The sequence below is a fragment of the Piliocolobus tephrosceles genome, chromosome 10 (genome assembly GCF_002776525.5).
Source record: "Piliocolobus tephrosceles isolate RC106 chromosome 10, ASM277652v3, whole genome shotgun sequence".
Classification (NCBI taxonomy): Eukaryota; Metazoa; Chordata; class Mammalia; order Primates; family Cercopithecidae; genus Piliocolobus; species Piliocolobus tephrosceles.
In genome coordinates this window covers 117,815,703-117,831,841 of record NC_045443.1, presented here as the reverse complement: position 1 = coordinate 117,831,841, position 16,139 = coordinate 117,815,703, and the positions used below count along the sequence as shown (strand labels likewise).

Below are 16,139 nucleotides of genomic sequence, written 5' to 3'. Positions count from 1 at the left end.
GAGGATCTTTTAGGAACTGGACTGTCCTTTCTTTGGGAATTCAGCAATTAAAGCAAAATCCAGGCCAGGTGTGGTGGCGCTCACCTGTAGTCCCAGCTCCTCAGGAGGCTGAGGTGGGAGGATCACTTGAGCCCAAGAGTTCAAGGTTGCAGTGAGCCTTGATCACACCCCTGCACTCCAGCCTGGGTGACAGAGCAAGGCCCTGTCTCTAAAACCAAACAAACAAACAAACAATAATGAATTTGCAGTGGTCTTGTAGCCCTCAGTGTCGCTGCTCAAAGAACACAGCTGTAAGCCTGGAGTGGTTCATGAGCAGGCTTTCCTTACTTAATGTGCCGCTTTGGGGAGCTTCTGCCAAGATAGCAGGAGGTCCATGTGAGTGTGGCCTGGGTTTTCCTTGTGCTCCGGGTCAGCACGCTGGTCTCCAGTGGGGTGGGCCCATGGGCCTCATGGGTGCTGGGGACATGCTGGAAAATACCGGTTGATCCTAGTCATGTCCTTCCACTTAGCGGACGTGTCCGGCATTGACTGGATGGTTCGGCATGGGCGGAGCCTGGCACTTTCCGTGGCTGTGAATGTGGCTCCTGGCAGACTCTGTGCTGGCAGATATAGCAGCGATGTTCAGGAAATGATCCTGAGCAGTGCTACGGCGGACAGGGTAAGGCATCTGGGCAGCCAGACCAGTCTTCTCCCTCCCCTAGGCCATATCCCATAGGCAGCACCTTGTGGACACAGCATGGGTGGATCCCAGACTGGGGCTTAAGAGACTTGGGTCTAATTTTACCTTTGCCGGTAACTTGCTGTGCCCTTGGACCAGCACTTGATCCCTTTGGGCCCCAGTTTCATCATCGAAACAAGGAATTTGGGTTGAAGAATCCAGATGCCCCTTCTGGGTCAGGACTTGGATCACTGTTCCTGGGAACCAGTGACTATGCTCAACTGCCTCAGCTGGGGCAGCCTACCTGAGAGAGAGCTGTCACGGTGTCCCTGGTAGGGGTAAGGGGTGACGTGGTGGAGGGTCCTGGAGATTACTAGGAACTGGGATTTTCCTGGCTCTGGGGAAGGGGCGGGGGGCCTCCCATCTAGCGCTGTCTGTTCTCCACAGATCCCCATTGCGGTGAGCGGGGTCCGGGGCATGGGCTTTCTCATGAGATACCACATTGAGACAGGCGGAGGGCAGTTGCCAGCCAAACTCTCCAGCCTGTTCGTTAAGGTGAGTGGGGGCCAAGCACGTATTTGACCCCTAACACCTGGCTTGTGAGGAGGCCCTAGGACCAGAGAACACCAGCAGTGTGCCCTCAACTAGTTGTGTGCTAGTTCTCTGTGGACGGCCTCCAGGAGATCGCTGAACCCTTAGGGATGGAATGTAAGGGGTTTCTGTGTGTGCTTTACACTGCAATAGAGCCTAACTTTTTGTCAGATTCTCACATTGGCCTGTGACTCTGAATCAAGTTAGGAATCGCTATTTTAGGCATTCTTTCTAGGCACCCTAGTTTTGTAAAATTAGGTATAGACCTGGGTTCCCATCTTAATACCTCTCTCTTCCCGCCTTCCTCTTCTAGCTGGCCCAGCACTTCTTGGTGTGGTTATTGTGCTGTGTGCCAGGCCCTAGTTAGGAAAGCCAAGAAATGTGCCAGCAGGGCTCCCGTGGCCCATGTGATACGGTGTGCTTCTGAAGCATTACTATGCAGAGCCAGAGTGCATTTTCAGAGCCAGAGTGCATTTTAGTGAGATGGGGCCATGCCTGGGACTCTAACCAGCCATCAGGCAGTGTCAGTGGTGCTGTGCGTGGACCTTGCCTTGAGTAATGAGGTTCCCAAGGGTGACTGCCTCCCCCGGCAGCACCGGAAACCCACGGAGTTTCTGAGGGGCCTGATTCGATTGATCCTGGTCTGTGATGACATCAGCCTGCACCTGCTTGTTCACCTGGCACTGTCCTGAAGGTGTAGAGATGAACAAGGCAGACAGGATCCCTGGAGCCCATGGGGAGGACCCTGACATAGATAAGGTTGGCAGGGGGCACCTCTAAAGGATGACATGGGAGCTGAGAACTTCAGGATGAGAAGGAGCCAACCTAGAGAGGATCTGGGGCAAGCACGGCCCAGCCGGTGGGAGCAGCCAGGGCAGAGGCCCGAGGCCCTGGGATGTTCGAGGAAGTAAAAACGCATGCGGGCTGAGAGTAGTGAGCAAGGGGAGAGTGGCACAAGATGAGGGTGCAGGGAGCCAGGGCCAACTCATGCTGGGACCCTCCCACAGGAGCAGTGGGGTCAGTGTCCACGCTGTAGGCAAAGTGTTGAGGCTGGGCATTTGGGCTGCTTCAAGGAACAGACGATGTGCCTATCCAAAAGCCTGTTTGTGGTTCTTTTCACAGTGTCTGCAGAACCCATCCAGCGACATCAGGCTGGTGGCTGAGAAGATGATCTGGTGGGCAAATAAGGACCCGCTGCCTCCCCTGGATCCCCAGGCCATCAAGCCCATCCTGAAGGCTCTTCTTGACAACACCAAGGATAAGAACACTGTGGTCAGGGCCTACAGCGACCAGGCGATTGTCAACCTCCTCAAGATGCGGCAGGGCGAAGAGGTGTTTCAGGTAGGAGCCTGGGGGCCTCACCGGGGCATGCTGTGAGCATCTGTCTTTCAGTTCTTCTTCAGCACGGAAATATTTAAACCACAGGTTCTTCTCTGCCACCGTGGATGTGCTAGCTTTCAGGAGCAGATTAAGATTTGGGTGACTGGGGCTGGGTGTGGTGGCTCACGCCTGTAATCCCAGCACTTTGGGAGACTGAGGCGGGTGGATCATGAAGTCAGGATATCGAGGCTAACATGGTGAAACCCCGTCTCTACTAAAAATACAAACAAATTAGCCGGGCGTGGTGGTGGGTGCCTATAGTCCCAGCTATTAGGGAGGCTGAGGCAGGAGAATGGTGTGAACCCGGGAGGCGGAGCTTGCAGTGAGCTGAGATGGCGCCACTGCACTCCAGCCTGGGCGACCGAGGAAGACTCCGTCTCAAAAAAAAAAAGATTTGGGTGACTGGCCCAGTACCCGAAAACACACATTCCCATGGTTTTCAGACTTCTTTTTGAGCAGGGCCCTTTCTTCAAATAAAATCTCACATGACACCCAGACAGACATAGCAGATCCCAGGAGAGCTGCCCAGTGGAAACCCTGAGTTGTGTTCACTCAGTCCCCAGCCCCCAGCAGCCTGGAAAGCCCAAAAGCTGGTCGGCCACGGTGGCTATGCCTATAATCTCAGCACTTTGGGAGGCCGAGGCGGGCGGATCACCTGAGGTCAGGAGTTCAAGACCAGCCTGACCAACATGGAGAAACCCCCGTCTCTACTAAAAATACAAAATTAGCCGGGCGTGGTGGCACATGCCTGTAATCCCAGCTATTCGGGAAGGCTGAGGCAGGAGAATCGCTTGAACTTGGGAGGCGGAAGTGAGATCGTGCCTTTACACTCCAGCATGGGTGACAAGAACAAAACTCCGTGTCCAAAAAGAAAAAAAAAAAGCCCAAAAGCTGCAAATCCCACGGCCTCGTCTCATGAAAAGCATGATGGGGCCAGGTGTGGTGGCTCATGCCTGTAATCCCAATACTTTGGGAAGCCGAGGTGGGAGGATCACTGGAGCCAGGAGTTCAAGATCAGCCCGGGCAACACAGTGAGACCCTGATTCTATGAAAAAGGGAAAAACAGAAAAGCATGATGAGTGTTTTAATGGGCTTTCCCTGGATCCATCTGATTCTCTTATTTGCCAAATTCCACCTCAGTGTCTCTAGTTCTGGGGTTAATTGATTTTTGTCTTTCTCCGATTGGAGAACGTGGCAGCTGTATTTTCTGACTATGTTTCCTTCCACTCATCCTTCCCCACAGTCCCTCTCCAAGATCCTGGATGTGGCCAGTTTGGAGGTGCTGAACGAGGTTAACCGAAGGTCCCTGAAGAAGCTGGCCAGCCAGGCCGACTCCATGGAGCAGGTGGACGACACCATCCTGACATGAGAGGCCTGGGCCCACAGCAGCATTTGCCGCTCCACATCTTTGCTCAATGTTTTCATTTTTGAAAATACATTTGTTCTGATGGGGAGCTTGGAAGATGGCGTTCCCAGAAAGTATTTTAATATATCAATAGACCACAGCCAAAGCCTTAAATCAAACCCACACACAACTGAAAATTGCCTCCTCCATCTCTCACCTTTTCCTGTGGAGAAGAGAAGGAAAAGCACACGCATGCGCCTCAGCAAATGGCAGCCCAGGAGCTGTTTGTCCAGTTTAGCATGGCTAGGTCTGGAACTATAATAGCAGGGTCAGACTGCGGGTTCCTCTTCTCCCGTGCTTGAGCTCTGGTTTGAGAGCTGGCGCTACCAACCTTTTGCCTAGATCCTGAGTGGGGCACAGACGGTGAACGTCTGCCCAGTGTAGTGTGTCTGGCTTGGCTTTTCAATATTGTGAGGTCTGATTGGATCTGACCCCTATCAGATGAAAATGATCCACAGCTCTGGCAGTTCCCAAGTCTGGGGAGGGGTATAGGTTTGAAAGGCTGTTTGAAAGAGGAATGTTTAATAAAGGCTTTGATTTAATCTTGATATAAACAGATTTTTAAAAATCTCCAAACACCCATTAAACATGAAGCTTCCTGCATCAGGAATAAGGAAAGGTTTGCAACTGTTTTTGTAAGTATTCACAGTTCTCTGATTTCTGGGCGTATCTCTCCCCTGCTTTCAAAAGTCTTAGGACTCTGTGTAGACTTCTGTCCTGTGGTTGGGTTTTGAGAGGTATGCAGCCTGGCCTATGATCTCCCTCAGTGTAGAGAATGCAAAGGTCAAATTAGCCATTTTCCTGTTCTGTTCTGACTTGGAAAGGTAGGGAGCTTCTGGTACTGGTACTCAGGTTGTAAAGAGAAATCCAGCCCTCCGTGAATAAGAAAGAGCCACATTCCTATAGTTGAAGGACTTGCAAGAGGAAACCAAAGTTGCATTTCAGCATCTGCCTCCTTTATGAATGACTTCCTTCCTCCTGATTCTTAGAAGGCTCGTGACACACACATTCTGTCTGATGAAGCACACCCCACTGGGCCTAGTGACGCAAGTTTTTCTGGGCTGTTCCCTGGCCACAATACAGGACAAACCTCTGTCAAAATTACTGGCTTGAACTGTAAAAGGAAGAGAAAAAGTGGTGGTGGCAAACTCAGTTTATAAAAGGTATAAAAATGCTATGCCAAAAAAAGCAAGACTTTGGTTATTAATAATGCAGCCAAGGTAGAAAGTAGGCCTGTGACTCAACACTTCTGATGAATAAGACAAGGTGACCTCTAAGGCACTTCTCACGAGCCCTGTTTTCTTGCAGCAGACATGGTGTCGGCTGGCTCGAGGTAATTGTAGAGTCCCAGAGCTGGAAGGGACCTTGAGAGGTCAGCTGAGTCCTCGTAGCCAAAACAGCCAATGGTTACAACTTTTGGTAGCCATGGTAACCATTCTCTGCCTCTGGAATTCGGATGGTCATCAGCATCCTCCCAGCTGCCAAGGGCATGTGTCCATCAGGCTGTCTGCAGATGTGTTCCCCTCCACCGGTCAGCTGTGGGGAGAGACGGGCAACGTTTCTGTTGAGGGGCATGGGCTGGGAAACCTGTTAAGCCTGAGGCCATCTTCACTGTTTCTTCCAGGGTCTTGGATCAGATGCTGATATCCACCTGTGGCTTTTAGCCCCCATTCTGCAACTGGGAGGGGAACCTGACATACTTAGAGGTATCAGACACTCATTAAGCAAAATCCAAAGGAAAAACACCAGATTCCAGTTCCAGAAACCGGAGGAGGATGAGCTCTCTGTTCGGAATGGATGGAGCTTGACTGACAGTTGGATGACTCAAAGGCTCCCAGAGCATATTGAGTTGCATTCCGAGTCTGGAAGGAGGGTGTGAGCTCCCGGGAAGTGAGCCATAAAGGGCTGTTGTGGACGTGCCAGGGGAGCCAGCAGAAAGGATCTTGTCAGCCCAAAGTCCTAGCAATCCTGAGAACAGCAGCCCAGACCAAGCACCCTGGGGACATTGAGGTTAGCAGCAGAGAAGCAGAAGCTATTTGTCCTGGAGGCTGGTACCGCTGTTTTGCCTTGGGCAAGTCATCTGACCTCCCTGGGCCAGTTTCCTCATTTGTACAATGAGGAATTTGGAAGAGAAGCTCTAAAACTTATTCTCAAAGTTATTCTCTAGGTGGTGGTACTCTAGGTTAATGGTACTTAACAACAGATGACATTTGGTATCATTTCATTTAATCCTCTTAACAGTTCTATGAAGCAGGTTCTCAATACTATTTTCTAGAGGAGGAAACTGAGGCACAGAGAGGCCACTCACCCAGGGTCATACGGCTAGTAAATGGCAGTCCCCAGACCTCTATTTTTAGTCTTCTCTTCTCCTATGACAGCTAGTTAGCCATCAGCATTTTTCATTCTTTAGAGCGGAGCCTCCAGAATTTTCCCATCCAGGTACATACAGGAAATGAGTATGTGTACAGCACACTAGGTGAACGGCTCCAGCTGCCTTGCCCAGGGACGCCACCCACCTCCAGCCCTACCCAGCTGCTCTGCAGGCTGTGGTGAGGAAGACCTCACTCCACTTAACAGGACACTGGCGGCTGGGAAAGTCTTAAAGAGTATTCTCAAAGACTCGCAGTGATCTTCCAGAGGAGACAGTCCCTCTTTCTCTTCCTTGAGTCTGAAAGTCAGTGATGAGGTCATATTCTCTTAACTAATCCAGAGAAAACTGAAAAAGTTATAAACAGCATTCCCAAACCTTTGCCTAACGCTGGGAGCCTCAGGAATCATGGGCAGCAAGATGATTTAAAAAGTAGGGGAATTAGGTCGAGGCGGGCGGATCACCTCAGGTCAGGAGCAAGACCAGTCTGACCAACATGGTGAAATCCTGTCTCTACTAAAAATACAAAAATTAGCTGGGCTTGGTGACGGGTGCCTGTAGTCCCAGCTACTCAGGAGGCTGAGGTAGGAGGCGGAGGTTGCAGTGAGCCAAGATTGCGCTACTGCACTCCAGCCTGGTGACAGAGTGAGACTCCGTCTCAAAAAATAAAGGCGGTGGGGGGGTTATTGTTAAAACATGGTTCCCGCAACCCTCCAAGGAACCAGACCTTCAGGTACATTCTCTTTGTCCAATACTGTGATGCTGGAAGACTTGGGAGAGTGGCAGGGAGGCTGCAGAGTTGACGGTTTTTGGGTGCAGGGATTGGAGACGTTATTTGACAGATTTTTAAACACAATTGGCAGTTAGGAATGTTTTTCCTCAACGTATGGCTCTGTGGATGTGTTTCAATGAGGAAAAAGAGGAACCAATCTAACTTAAAAGGTCTAGGTTCTAAAATATTGTAAAGGAAATGTAGATCTCGCTTTCAAGTTCTAGTGCAGGATAGTGCAGCCACAGGGACTTCCAGGACAGGTTGGAACCTTAATTTCTCTGCTTAATACTAAGCTGTGTGACCTAGACCGTGTTCCTTAACCTCTGAGTGCATCTCCTCATCTTGACGGCGAAGTCTCACCGCGTTGTCATCTGCGTTGAATGACACAATGCACTTTGCACAGAGCCAGGCACACATAGGAGGTTCTGGATACATGGATGGTGACGGTGAAACAAGGATGATGGCGAATGAGATTTCTTTTGAGAAATTTATGATGGTGGCTATGTTTGATTCTCCAAAATGCTGAGTGTACGTACACCAGCACACAGATGGTCTCCACTGTGCATGGGCAGGAAGGCACGTTACCACCACTGTTAGATCGGTGCTTCCTACAGTCGTGAGAGAGGCTGGCAGGACGTGGTCTTTATTTTATGAAGAGTAAAGTTGAGGTACAGGTGGAAAGGAGCATCTCTGAGGTCATGTTGGCAGAACTGGGAAAAACCCGTATTTCTTGATTCTCTGCTCACCAAGCCCCAGGGGCATGCTATAAAAATAATTTGGGGCCGGGCGCGGTGGCTCAAGCCTGTAATCCCAGCACTTTGGGAGGCCGAGACGGGCGGATCACGAGGTCAGGAGATCGAGACCCTCCTGGCTAACACGGTGAAACCCCGTCTCTACTAAAAATACAAAAAATTAGCCGGGCGAGGTGGTGGGCGCCTGTGGTCCCAGCCACTCGGGAGGCTGAGGCAGGAGAATGGCGTGAACCCAGGAGGCAGAGGTTGCGGTGAGCTGAGATCCGGCCACTGCACTCTAGCCTGGGCGACAGAGCAAGACTCCGTCTCAAAAAAAATAAATAAATAAAATAAATAAATAAATAAATAAAAATAATTTGGAAGGTGAATGTAACAAAAGAAACAAGTTCTTGGCATATGACTGGGTTTCACTTTTTAAAGAGGTGGAGCCCAGTCATTTCACAGGGTGACTCTGAGTTGCCCCTAGGTTCTGTTAGGAGGGGTCCCTGCTGCCTGTCCCAGGGGAGGGGGTGTTGATGTCAACACAGCTCAAGAAACTGGAAAAACTGGTCCGAGGGATGATTGCCTCAGTGGGATTTCTAGGTGAGACCTTCCTGATTGTGCCTGAATGGATACCCCAGTCCCTGTCAGGTTCCTTCCTGTGAGCTATTTCTCTAGTGAGATGGCGGCCTGGTCACAGGGACAATTAGTACATGATAATTCCTCTGAGTTGTGCCCTGAGCTGTTCCCCGCAGTCCCACAAGAGAAAGCTGTGGGTTTTGAATGTATTTACATTAGCTCCTTCTTACCACTTAGATTCCCACAAAAAAAGGGAGCTAGGAAGCTGGGGTGCTGCACTGAATCTAGTGTTTCGCAAATATTTTGCCCTCAAGACTCCTTTGTTTATTTACATTCAGGGTACTGCTCTGTCGCGGGGCTGGAATGCAACGATGTGATCACAGCTCAATGCAACCTCGAGCTCTTGAGCTCAAGTGATCCTCCTGCCTCAGCCTCCTGAGCAGCTAGGACTACAGCCATGCACCACCACTCCTGGCTAATTTTGTTTTTGAGATGGAGTCTCACTCTTGTCGCCCAGGCTGGAGTGCAGTGGTGTGATCTTGGCTCACCACAGCCTCTGCCTCCCAGATTCAGGTGATTCTCATGCCTCAGCCTCCAGAGTAGCTAAGATTACAGGCGCCCACCACCATGCCCAGCTAATATTTTTTGTGTATTTTTAGTGGAGATGGGGTTTCACCATATCGGTCAGGCTGGTCATGAACCTCTGACCTCAGGTAATCCACCCCTCTTGGCCTCCCAAGGCCCAGCCTGGCGAATTTTTTAAATTTTTTGTAGAGATGAGGGTTTCACTATGTTACCCAGGCTGGTCTTGAACTCCTGGCCCTGAGCCATCCTCCCTCCTCAGCCTTCCAAAGTGCTGGGATTACAGGTGAGAGTCACTGTGCCCAGCCAGGATCCTTTTATATTTTGATTTTTTTTTTTGACAACACCAAAGAGCTCTTGTGTGTATCTATCTTACCTACTGATATTTAGCATCTTAGGAGTCAAAACCGGGCTAGGCATGGTGCCTCACACCTATAATCCTGACACTTTGGGAGGCTGAGGTGGGAGGATGGTTTGAGGCCAGGAGTTCAAGACCAGCCTGGGCAACATAGTGAGACTGTTGTCTCTACAAAGAAAATAAAAAAAAAAAAAAAAAAAAAAAAAAAAAAAAAAAAGGCAGCCAGACGCAGTGGCTCACACCTGTAATCCCAGCACTTTCGGAGGCTGAGGTGGGCAGATCACCTGAGGTCAGGAGTTCAAGACCAGCCTGGCCAACGTGGCGAAACCCCATCTCTACTAAAAACATAAAAATTAGCTGGGCATGGTGGCATATACCTATAATCCCAGCTACTCGGGAAGCTGAGGCAGGAGAATTACTTGAACCCAGGAGGCAGAGGATGCAATGAGCTGAGATCATGCCACTGCACTCCAGCTCCCGCCTGAGCAACAGAGCAAGACTCCATCTCAAAAAAAAAAAAAACCAAAAAAGCCAGGCATAGTGATGCATGCACCTGTAGTGCCAGCTACTCAGGAAGTTGAGGTGGGAGGTTCACTTCAGTCCAGGAGGTCAAGGCTGCAGTGAGCCATGATCGTACCACTGCACTCCCAGCTTGGGCAAGAGACCCAGTCTCAAAAACAACAACAACAAATCAAAACTGTTCAAGTGGCATTGTTGCACATTTTTTTCAGGTTTCTAATGTCTGGATTCGCATGTCAGCTCTGCATTTGGTCTGTTGTGATATCACGCATCATGTAGGCTCCAGCAAACACTGTACACTCGTAAGGAAATGAAAGTGAAAAAGGCAAATCACATCTTAGTACTGTGAACATGTTTTGACTTTGCAGATCCTTTGAAAGGGTCTTAGGGAGCCCTGCGGTCCTGACTACACTTGCAAAACCACTGATCTAATAATATAAGAGTTGAGTGAGAAAATTTCTACTAAACGGTTTGAGGTCAGGGGAAGAAGTTGACCCTGAGTTAGACCCCCAGTTTGGCCCACATCCAAAAAGTGAACTCAAGAGACGGTTCAACTAATTGTGTCTGACATTCTTTCCAACTCTCACGTTCTGTGTGTGGCTTCACTTTAATTCAACAGGCATCAAACACCTACCAGGCACTGGGTCTCCAGAAGATACAAAGATAGAGATGGTCCCTGGAATCACGGAACTTACATTCATTTGATTTCTGGGAGCTACATAAGGGCAGGGCAAGGCCTGCTGCCAAGTTTCTTGGTGTGGCATCGGGCTTGCAGGTGTGGAAGGGGCCCGTTTCCACTTCCATCAGAGGGAGAGGCCAGGCGTCATATCCTCTCTCCCTTCCCTCTTGGACCAGTATGCTGAGTGGTCCCCATCTTGCTCCTAATTTAAAGTCCCTGTCAGTCGGTTTATCTGCCTTCTCTGAGTTTTGATTCACCAGCCACTGCTTCCTTCCTGGATGATCACAGCACACATTACCCCCGTTGCTACCTAGCACTTAGCAGCTTTGAAGTCCATGTTGCTGTCTGACACATGGATTTCACAGGTCCCTCCAACCTCCACTGTATTGACCTTCATCCCTGACACTGCTACCCTTGAGGTACTGAGGTTCCTCTCTCCTTTACCCACTTAGCCTTCTGGTTGGTGACACCTTACTTCCCAAAGCTCTTTGAAGTGCCCTTCCCTCCAAATATTCACTCCTTATTTCCTGGCTGCTAATCCTCTGCTTCCACTATCCTGAAAAATACTTCATGAGCCCCACTGCTCTCACCACCAAGCACTGTTTCTCTTTTCATCCACTGTGAAACTTCCTGCCACCTCTGTGGCTCCACTCTCTGCTTATGCAAACCTCAGTGTGCTCCCTGCTTTACTTTTCTCCTTGGACATACTTGGATTTTCTCTATCAGAATGTAAGCTCTATGAAAGCTGGGATTTTAAAATTTTACTTACTGCTGAATCCTTAGCTCCTAGATCAATGTCTGGCATAATAGTAGGCCCTCAAGTATTTGTCGAATAAGCGAATGACTTGTTCCCCACTAAACCATAAACTCCATGAGGACAGGAGCTTTGTTTTGTTCATGTTATAGCTTCGTGCTCAGCACAGTGCCTAACACCTAGTAACTGCAATTTTTTTTTTTTTAGATGGAGTTTCACTGTCTCCGAGGCTGAAGTGCAGTGATGCAATCTTGGCTCACTGCAACCTCTGCCTCCCGGGTTCAAGTGATTCTCCTGCCTCAGCCTCCCGAGTAGCTGGGACTACAGGCATGTGCCACCACGCCCAGCTAATTTTTTTGTTTTTTTAGTAGAGACGGGTTTCACCATGTTAGGATAGTCTCGATCTTCTGACCTCATGATCCACCCACCTCGGCCTCCCAAAGTGCTGGGATTACAGGCGTGAGCCACTGCACCAGGCCACTGTGCAAATATTTACTGAATTAAGGAATGAATCCAGTTACCAGGTAAATTACGTGATTTTTTTTGGAAGCTGCTTTGTCTAGTTTGTAAGTTTGCGTATTGTCTTGCATCTGTCCCTGTTACCTTACACCCAGTCTTCAGCAATAACCTTTAAAGCTCTGCAGCTGAGATCCATCCTGCATATTCCTGCCAGATTACTTCGCTAAAATATTTTGAGATTGCATCTTTGCTCAAAAACTTTTTTTTTGAGACGGAGTCTCGCTCTGCCGCCCAGGCTGGAGTGCAGTGGCCGGATCTCAGCTCACTGCAAGCTCCGCCTCCTGGGTTTACGCCATTCTCCTGCCTCAGCCTCCCGAGTAGCTGGGACTACAGGTGCCCGCCACGTCGCCTGGCTAGTTTTTTGTATTTTTTAGTAGAGACGGGGTTTCACCGTGTTAGCCAGGATGGTCTCGATCTCCTGACCTCGTGATCCGCCAGTCTCGGCCTCCCAAAGTGCTGGGATTACAGGCTTGAGCCACTGCGCCCGGCCTGCTCAAAAACTTTCAATGCCTCCTCATCGTATTAACAGTTTCTAATGTGCAAACAGGTGGTGTTGCAAAAGTTCATCTGTAAGTTAGCTGTTCAGAGCAGTGGAACAGTTTCCCATTATGGGACACACTGATCCTTTAGGTCACAAGTTTACATATGTATATGGTGACAAGGAGAAAGACAGCTTAACATAATTCATCATTGAACTGTAGTTTTAATAAATTTATGTAACAATGTTTCCAGAGGAAAATGTGCTGAAAGATTCATTTTGAGATGCCAGGCACATACCCTGGCCTGCAGGGAATTCCCCCTCCAAGCCAAATGATTCTCATAGGCTGTGACAGAGACTGTCTAAATAGACACTCAAAGCTCTCCTATTCCAGTGCCATCATGACATCTTTATGATGAAATCTTCTCCCCATCATTCTAACTAAAAGCTACAGCTTTCCTCCTCTGAAGTCTAGACTGCATATCTGACAGCTTTTCTATCTACTGTATTGTCTTATACTTTCAATTTCCTCATGAGTATGTCTTAACTCTGATGAGGCTGTAAACTGGAGGGAAAAGGCTCTGTTCCTTTTTTTTTTTTGAGACAGAGTCTTGCTCTGTCACCCAGGCTGGAGTGCAGTAGTGCGATCTTGGCTCACAGCAACCTCTGCCACCCGGGTTCAAGCCATTCTCCTGCCTTAGCCTCCCGAGTAGCTGGGATTACTGGCACCTGCCACCGAGCTCGGCTAATTTTTGTATTTTTAGTAGAAACGGGGTTTCACCATCTTGGCCAGGCTGGTCTTGAACTCCTGACGTCGTGATCCTCCCGCCTCGGCCTCCCCAAGTGCTGGGATTACAGGCCTGAGCTACCGTGCCTGGCCTAAGGCTCTGTTCTTATACCCTCTGCAATCCGTGGCACATAAGTACTCATTAAATAGTTACCAAAGAAATGAAGGAATTCATGCAGATTGCTTTCCAGATGACACATCCGGGCAAAGTCAGGAATCTGGTTTTAATGGCCAATTTGGATTTATTTCCCAAAAATATCCCACAACCCTATTATCAGGAAGCTACCTTGAAAATGTGTGCGAGTCTACAGTAGGAAATGGCTCAAAGTATGAATCAGTGCAAAATGACCTTGAATAACATTGGTTACAGTCTGTCACATGCCTATATGTGCCAGGTAATTTACCAACATAACTCTAAAACAACCATTCTGTGAGGAACCGGGGGCTCTGAGATAGTGTCATGTGACTTACCGAAGATCACAAAGCGTTTAAGGGATGGAGGCCAGGATTCCAAAGCTAGCATTGGAACAGAAGTCTTCCCCCTCCAGCCCAGGTTGTGAAGATGAGCTGGGAGGACCTACTGCCTCACTGGCTGGTCAGGGCTGGGCGTGCCTCCCTGATGGCTCCACTGAGGCTTCCTTCTCACTGTTTCCTAGAATTGCTGAGTCAGAGGATGGCCCTAACCTTACAGACCAAGGGGGACTTTCTATTGGGAGCAAATGAACAGCTCTTCTCCCTGGCCACTACCTTCAGATTCCAAGCTCATGTTCTTTCCACATCACGCTGATTCTCAGCTCCTGAAAAAACAACTCAAGGCTTGAGTCAGACACTCCATGTGTTGTTCAATGATCCCGCCTGCAACAATGTCTATAATAACCAAAAAATATAAACAACATGAATGTCTATTAATAGCGGAGTGGTTAAATACTAGTACAACCATCGGATGGAATACTATACCATGCAGATGTTAAATGATAAAAGTGTACTGTTAAACAGAAAAAGCAAGGTACGTACATATATGTTTGTACCGGCAAAGGAAATTCACTGAGGGGCATTTATTCATTCAACAATTGTGTGTTCTGGCCGGGCGTGGTGGCTCAAGCCTGTAATCCCAGCACTTTGGGAGGCCGAGACGGGCGGATCACGAGGTCAGGAGATCGAGACCATCCTGGCTAACACGGTGAAACCCCGTCTCTACTAAAAAATACAAAAAAAAAAACTAGCCGGGCGAGGTGGCAGGAACCTGTAGTCCCAGCTACTCGGGAGGCTGAGGCAGGAGAATGGCGTGAACCCGGGAGGCGGAGCTTGCAGTGAGCTGAGATCCGGCCACTGCACTCCAGCCTGGGAGACAGAGCGAGACTCCGTCTCAAAAAAAAAACAAAAAAAAAAAAACAAAAAAAAAAACAAAAACAATTATGTGTTTTAAGCATTTTAAGGTTACCTGTGAAACTAACAGGGGTTACCTGTGAGGAGTACTTTAGAAGGAAAAATAGTAACTTGTACTTTTCAGTAAGCTTCTGCACATAATTTTAAGGATGAGCATTTTTTTTTTCTTTTTTTTTTTGAGACAGAGTTTCGCTCTTCTTGCCCAGACTGGAGTGCAATGGCGAGATCTCAGCTCACTGCAACCTCCGTCTCCCGGGTTCAAGCGATTCTCCTGCCTCAGCCTCCCGGCATTGCTTTTTATAAAGTCAAAAGAAAAGTAAGTTTGATAAAACAAGTAGAAATATCCAACAAATACTCGCCTGGAAAGGGACAGGGTTATAAGAAACAGGTAATAAGGAGCTTAAAACCCTCTGCAGTTCTGCAGTGAGGACAGACGTGGGGGCATACAACTTTCCGTTTCAGGTCGGTTTACGTAGGGCAGGTGGGAAGTCACTCTAAAACGAGCAACCAAGGGCCGATGATAAAATGCACACGCTTAGCTTCTGGCGGCCCAGGTCTTCCTAGCCGCAGATTCTAAGATGTGTATCTGCAGGTGGTGTGAAATTGAAGCCGGGGGAGCGGTTGCTTTCTGTCTCCGAGGTGCGCCTTGCACAATGGGTCATTCAGCTCCCAGGCTCCGCTCCGAACTGCAAGGGACTCTGAACCTGGGCCACTCCCTCCCCTCTACCAAAGAGGAAACGTGGGCTTCAACAGGTCACAGCGCTGGGATGGGATTTCGACCCCGCGCTGCCCTCAAAGGCCATCTCCTCGCAGCTCCGCTCCCGCCGGCAGCTTCCGTGCTGCCCAACTCGGCAGCCGCCCGCCGCCCTCGGGGTCCAGTCCACAGGCCCGGGGCCAGGACCAGCTCCGCGGGGGAGGGGTCGGTGCGGAAGGGGCGGGGTACCGGGCCTTCCCCGCGCGACTGCCTTTCACGGCCCCGGCCCGGCCCAGGACTCGAGAAACCTGGAGCTCGCCCGAGCACCGCCCCACGGTCACGACGTGCCTGTCATTTCCTCTTCGTAGGGCGTGCGGGTCTCGAAGATGAGGGAGCGAGAACGTCCACGACCGGGCTTCTCCGGCACCTTGGGCTTCTTTCAGCTGGGACTCGACAGCAGCTCGGCTCCGCAAGCTCTCAGCGCCCAGGGCAGCGGCGGCGAAGCTCCCGGAGGAGACGCGAGGAAGACGGGCCCGCGCTCGCCAGGACTCCGTCAGGGCGCGTGCGCGGGGCGCGTGCGCGGCGAGGGCGCGGCCGGCTCGGGCTGCGGCTGCGCAAGGCGGTGCCAGACGCTGCGCCTGCGCAGTGGTGGGGCGGGGCGGGAAGGAGGGAGGCAGTGGTAGCAGCGGCGGCTGCTGAGGAGGAGGAGGAGGAGGGGGAGCGGAGGGAGGTGTTTCTGTCAGTTCCGGCTGTTTGTTCGGGAAGTGGATCCGCCGCTGCCGGAGCAGCCCGGAGGGAGCTGCGGATCGCGAGGCCAGTACCGACCCCGCCCGCCCGCGCGCACCGCCCCCGCCCGCCATGGCCCGGGACTACGACCACCTCTTCAAGCTGCTCATCAT

The 16,139-nt window shown here is 50.2% G+C and overlaps 1 protein-coding gene across 2 annotated transcripts in view; it reads left to right on the top strand.

Annotated features, from left to right (window-relative positions):
- Positions 1-4,582, top strand: part of GCN1 (GCN1 activator of EIF2AK4) — a 66,635-nt gene extending 62,053 nt beyond the window's left edge. For both annotated transcript variants that reach the window (XM_023204594.3, XM_023204585.3), the window contains 4 exons: positions 510-658; positions 1,106-1,213; positions 2,372-2,590; positions 3,873-4,582. In XM_023204594.3, the coding sequence (XP_023060362.1) occupies positions 510-658; positions 1,106-1,213; positions 2,372-2,590; positions 3,873-3,998 (602 nt within the window). In that variant the 3' untranslated portion in view covers positions 3,999-4,582. The remainder of the gene's footprint in view (positions 1-509; positions 659-1,105; positions 1,214-2,371; positions 2,591-3,872) is intronic.
- The last annotated feature ends 11,557 nt before the right edge of the window (positions 4,583-16,139 follow it).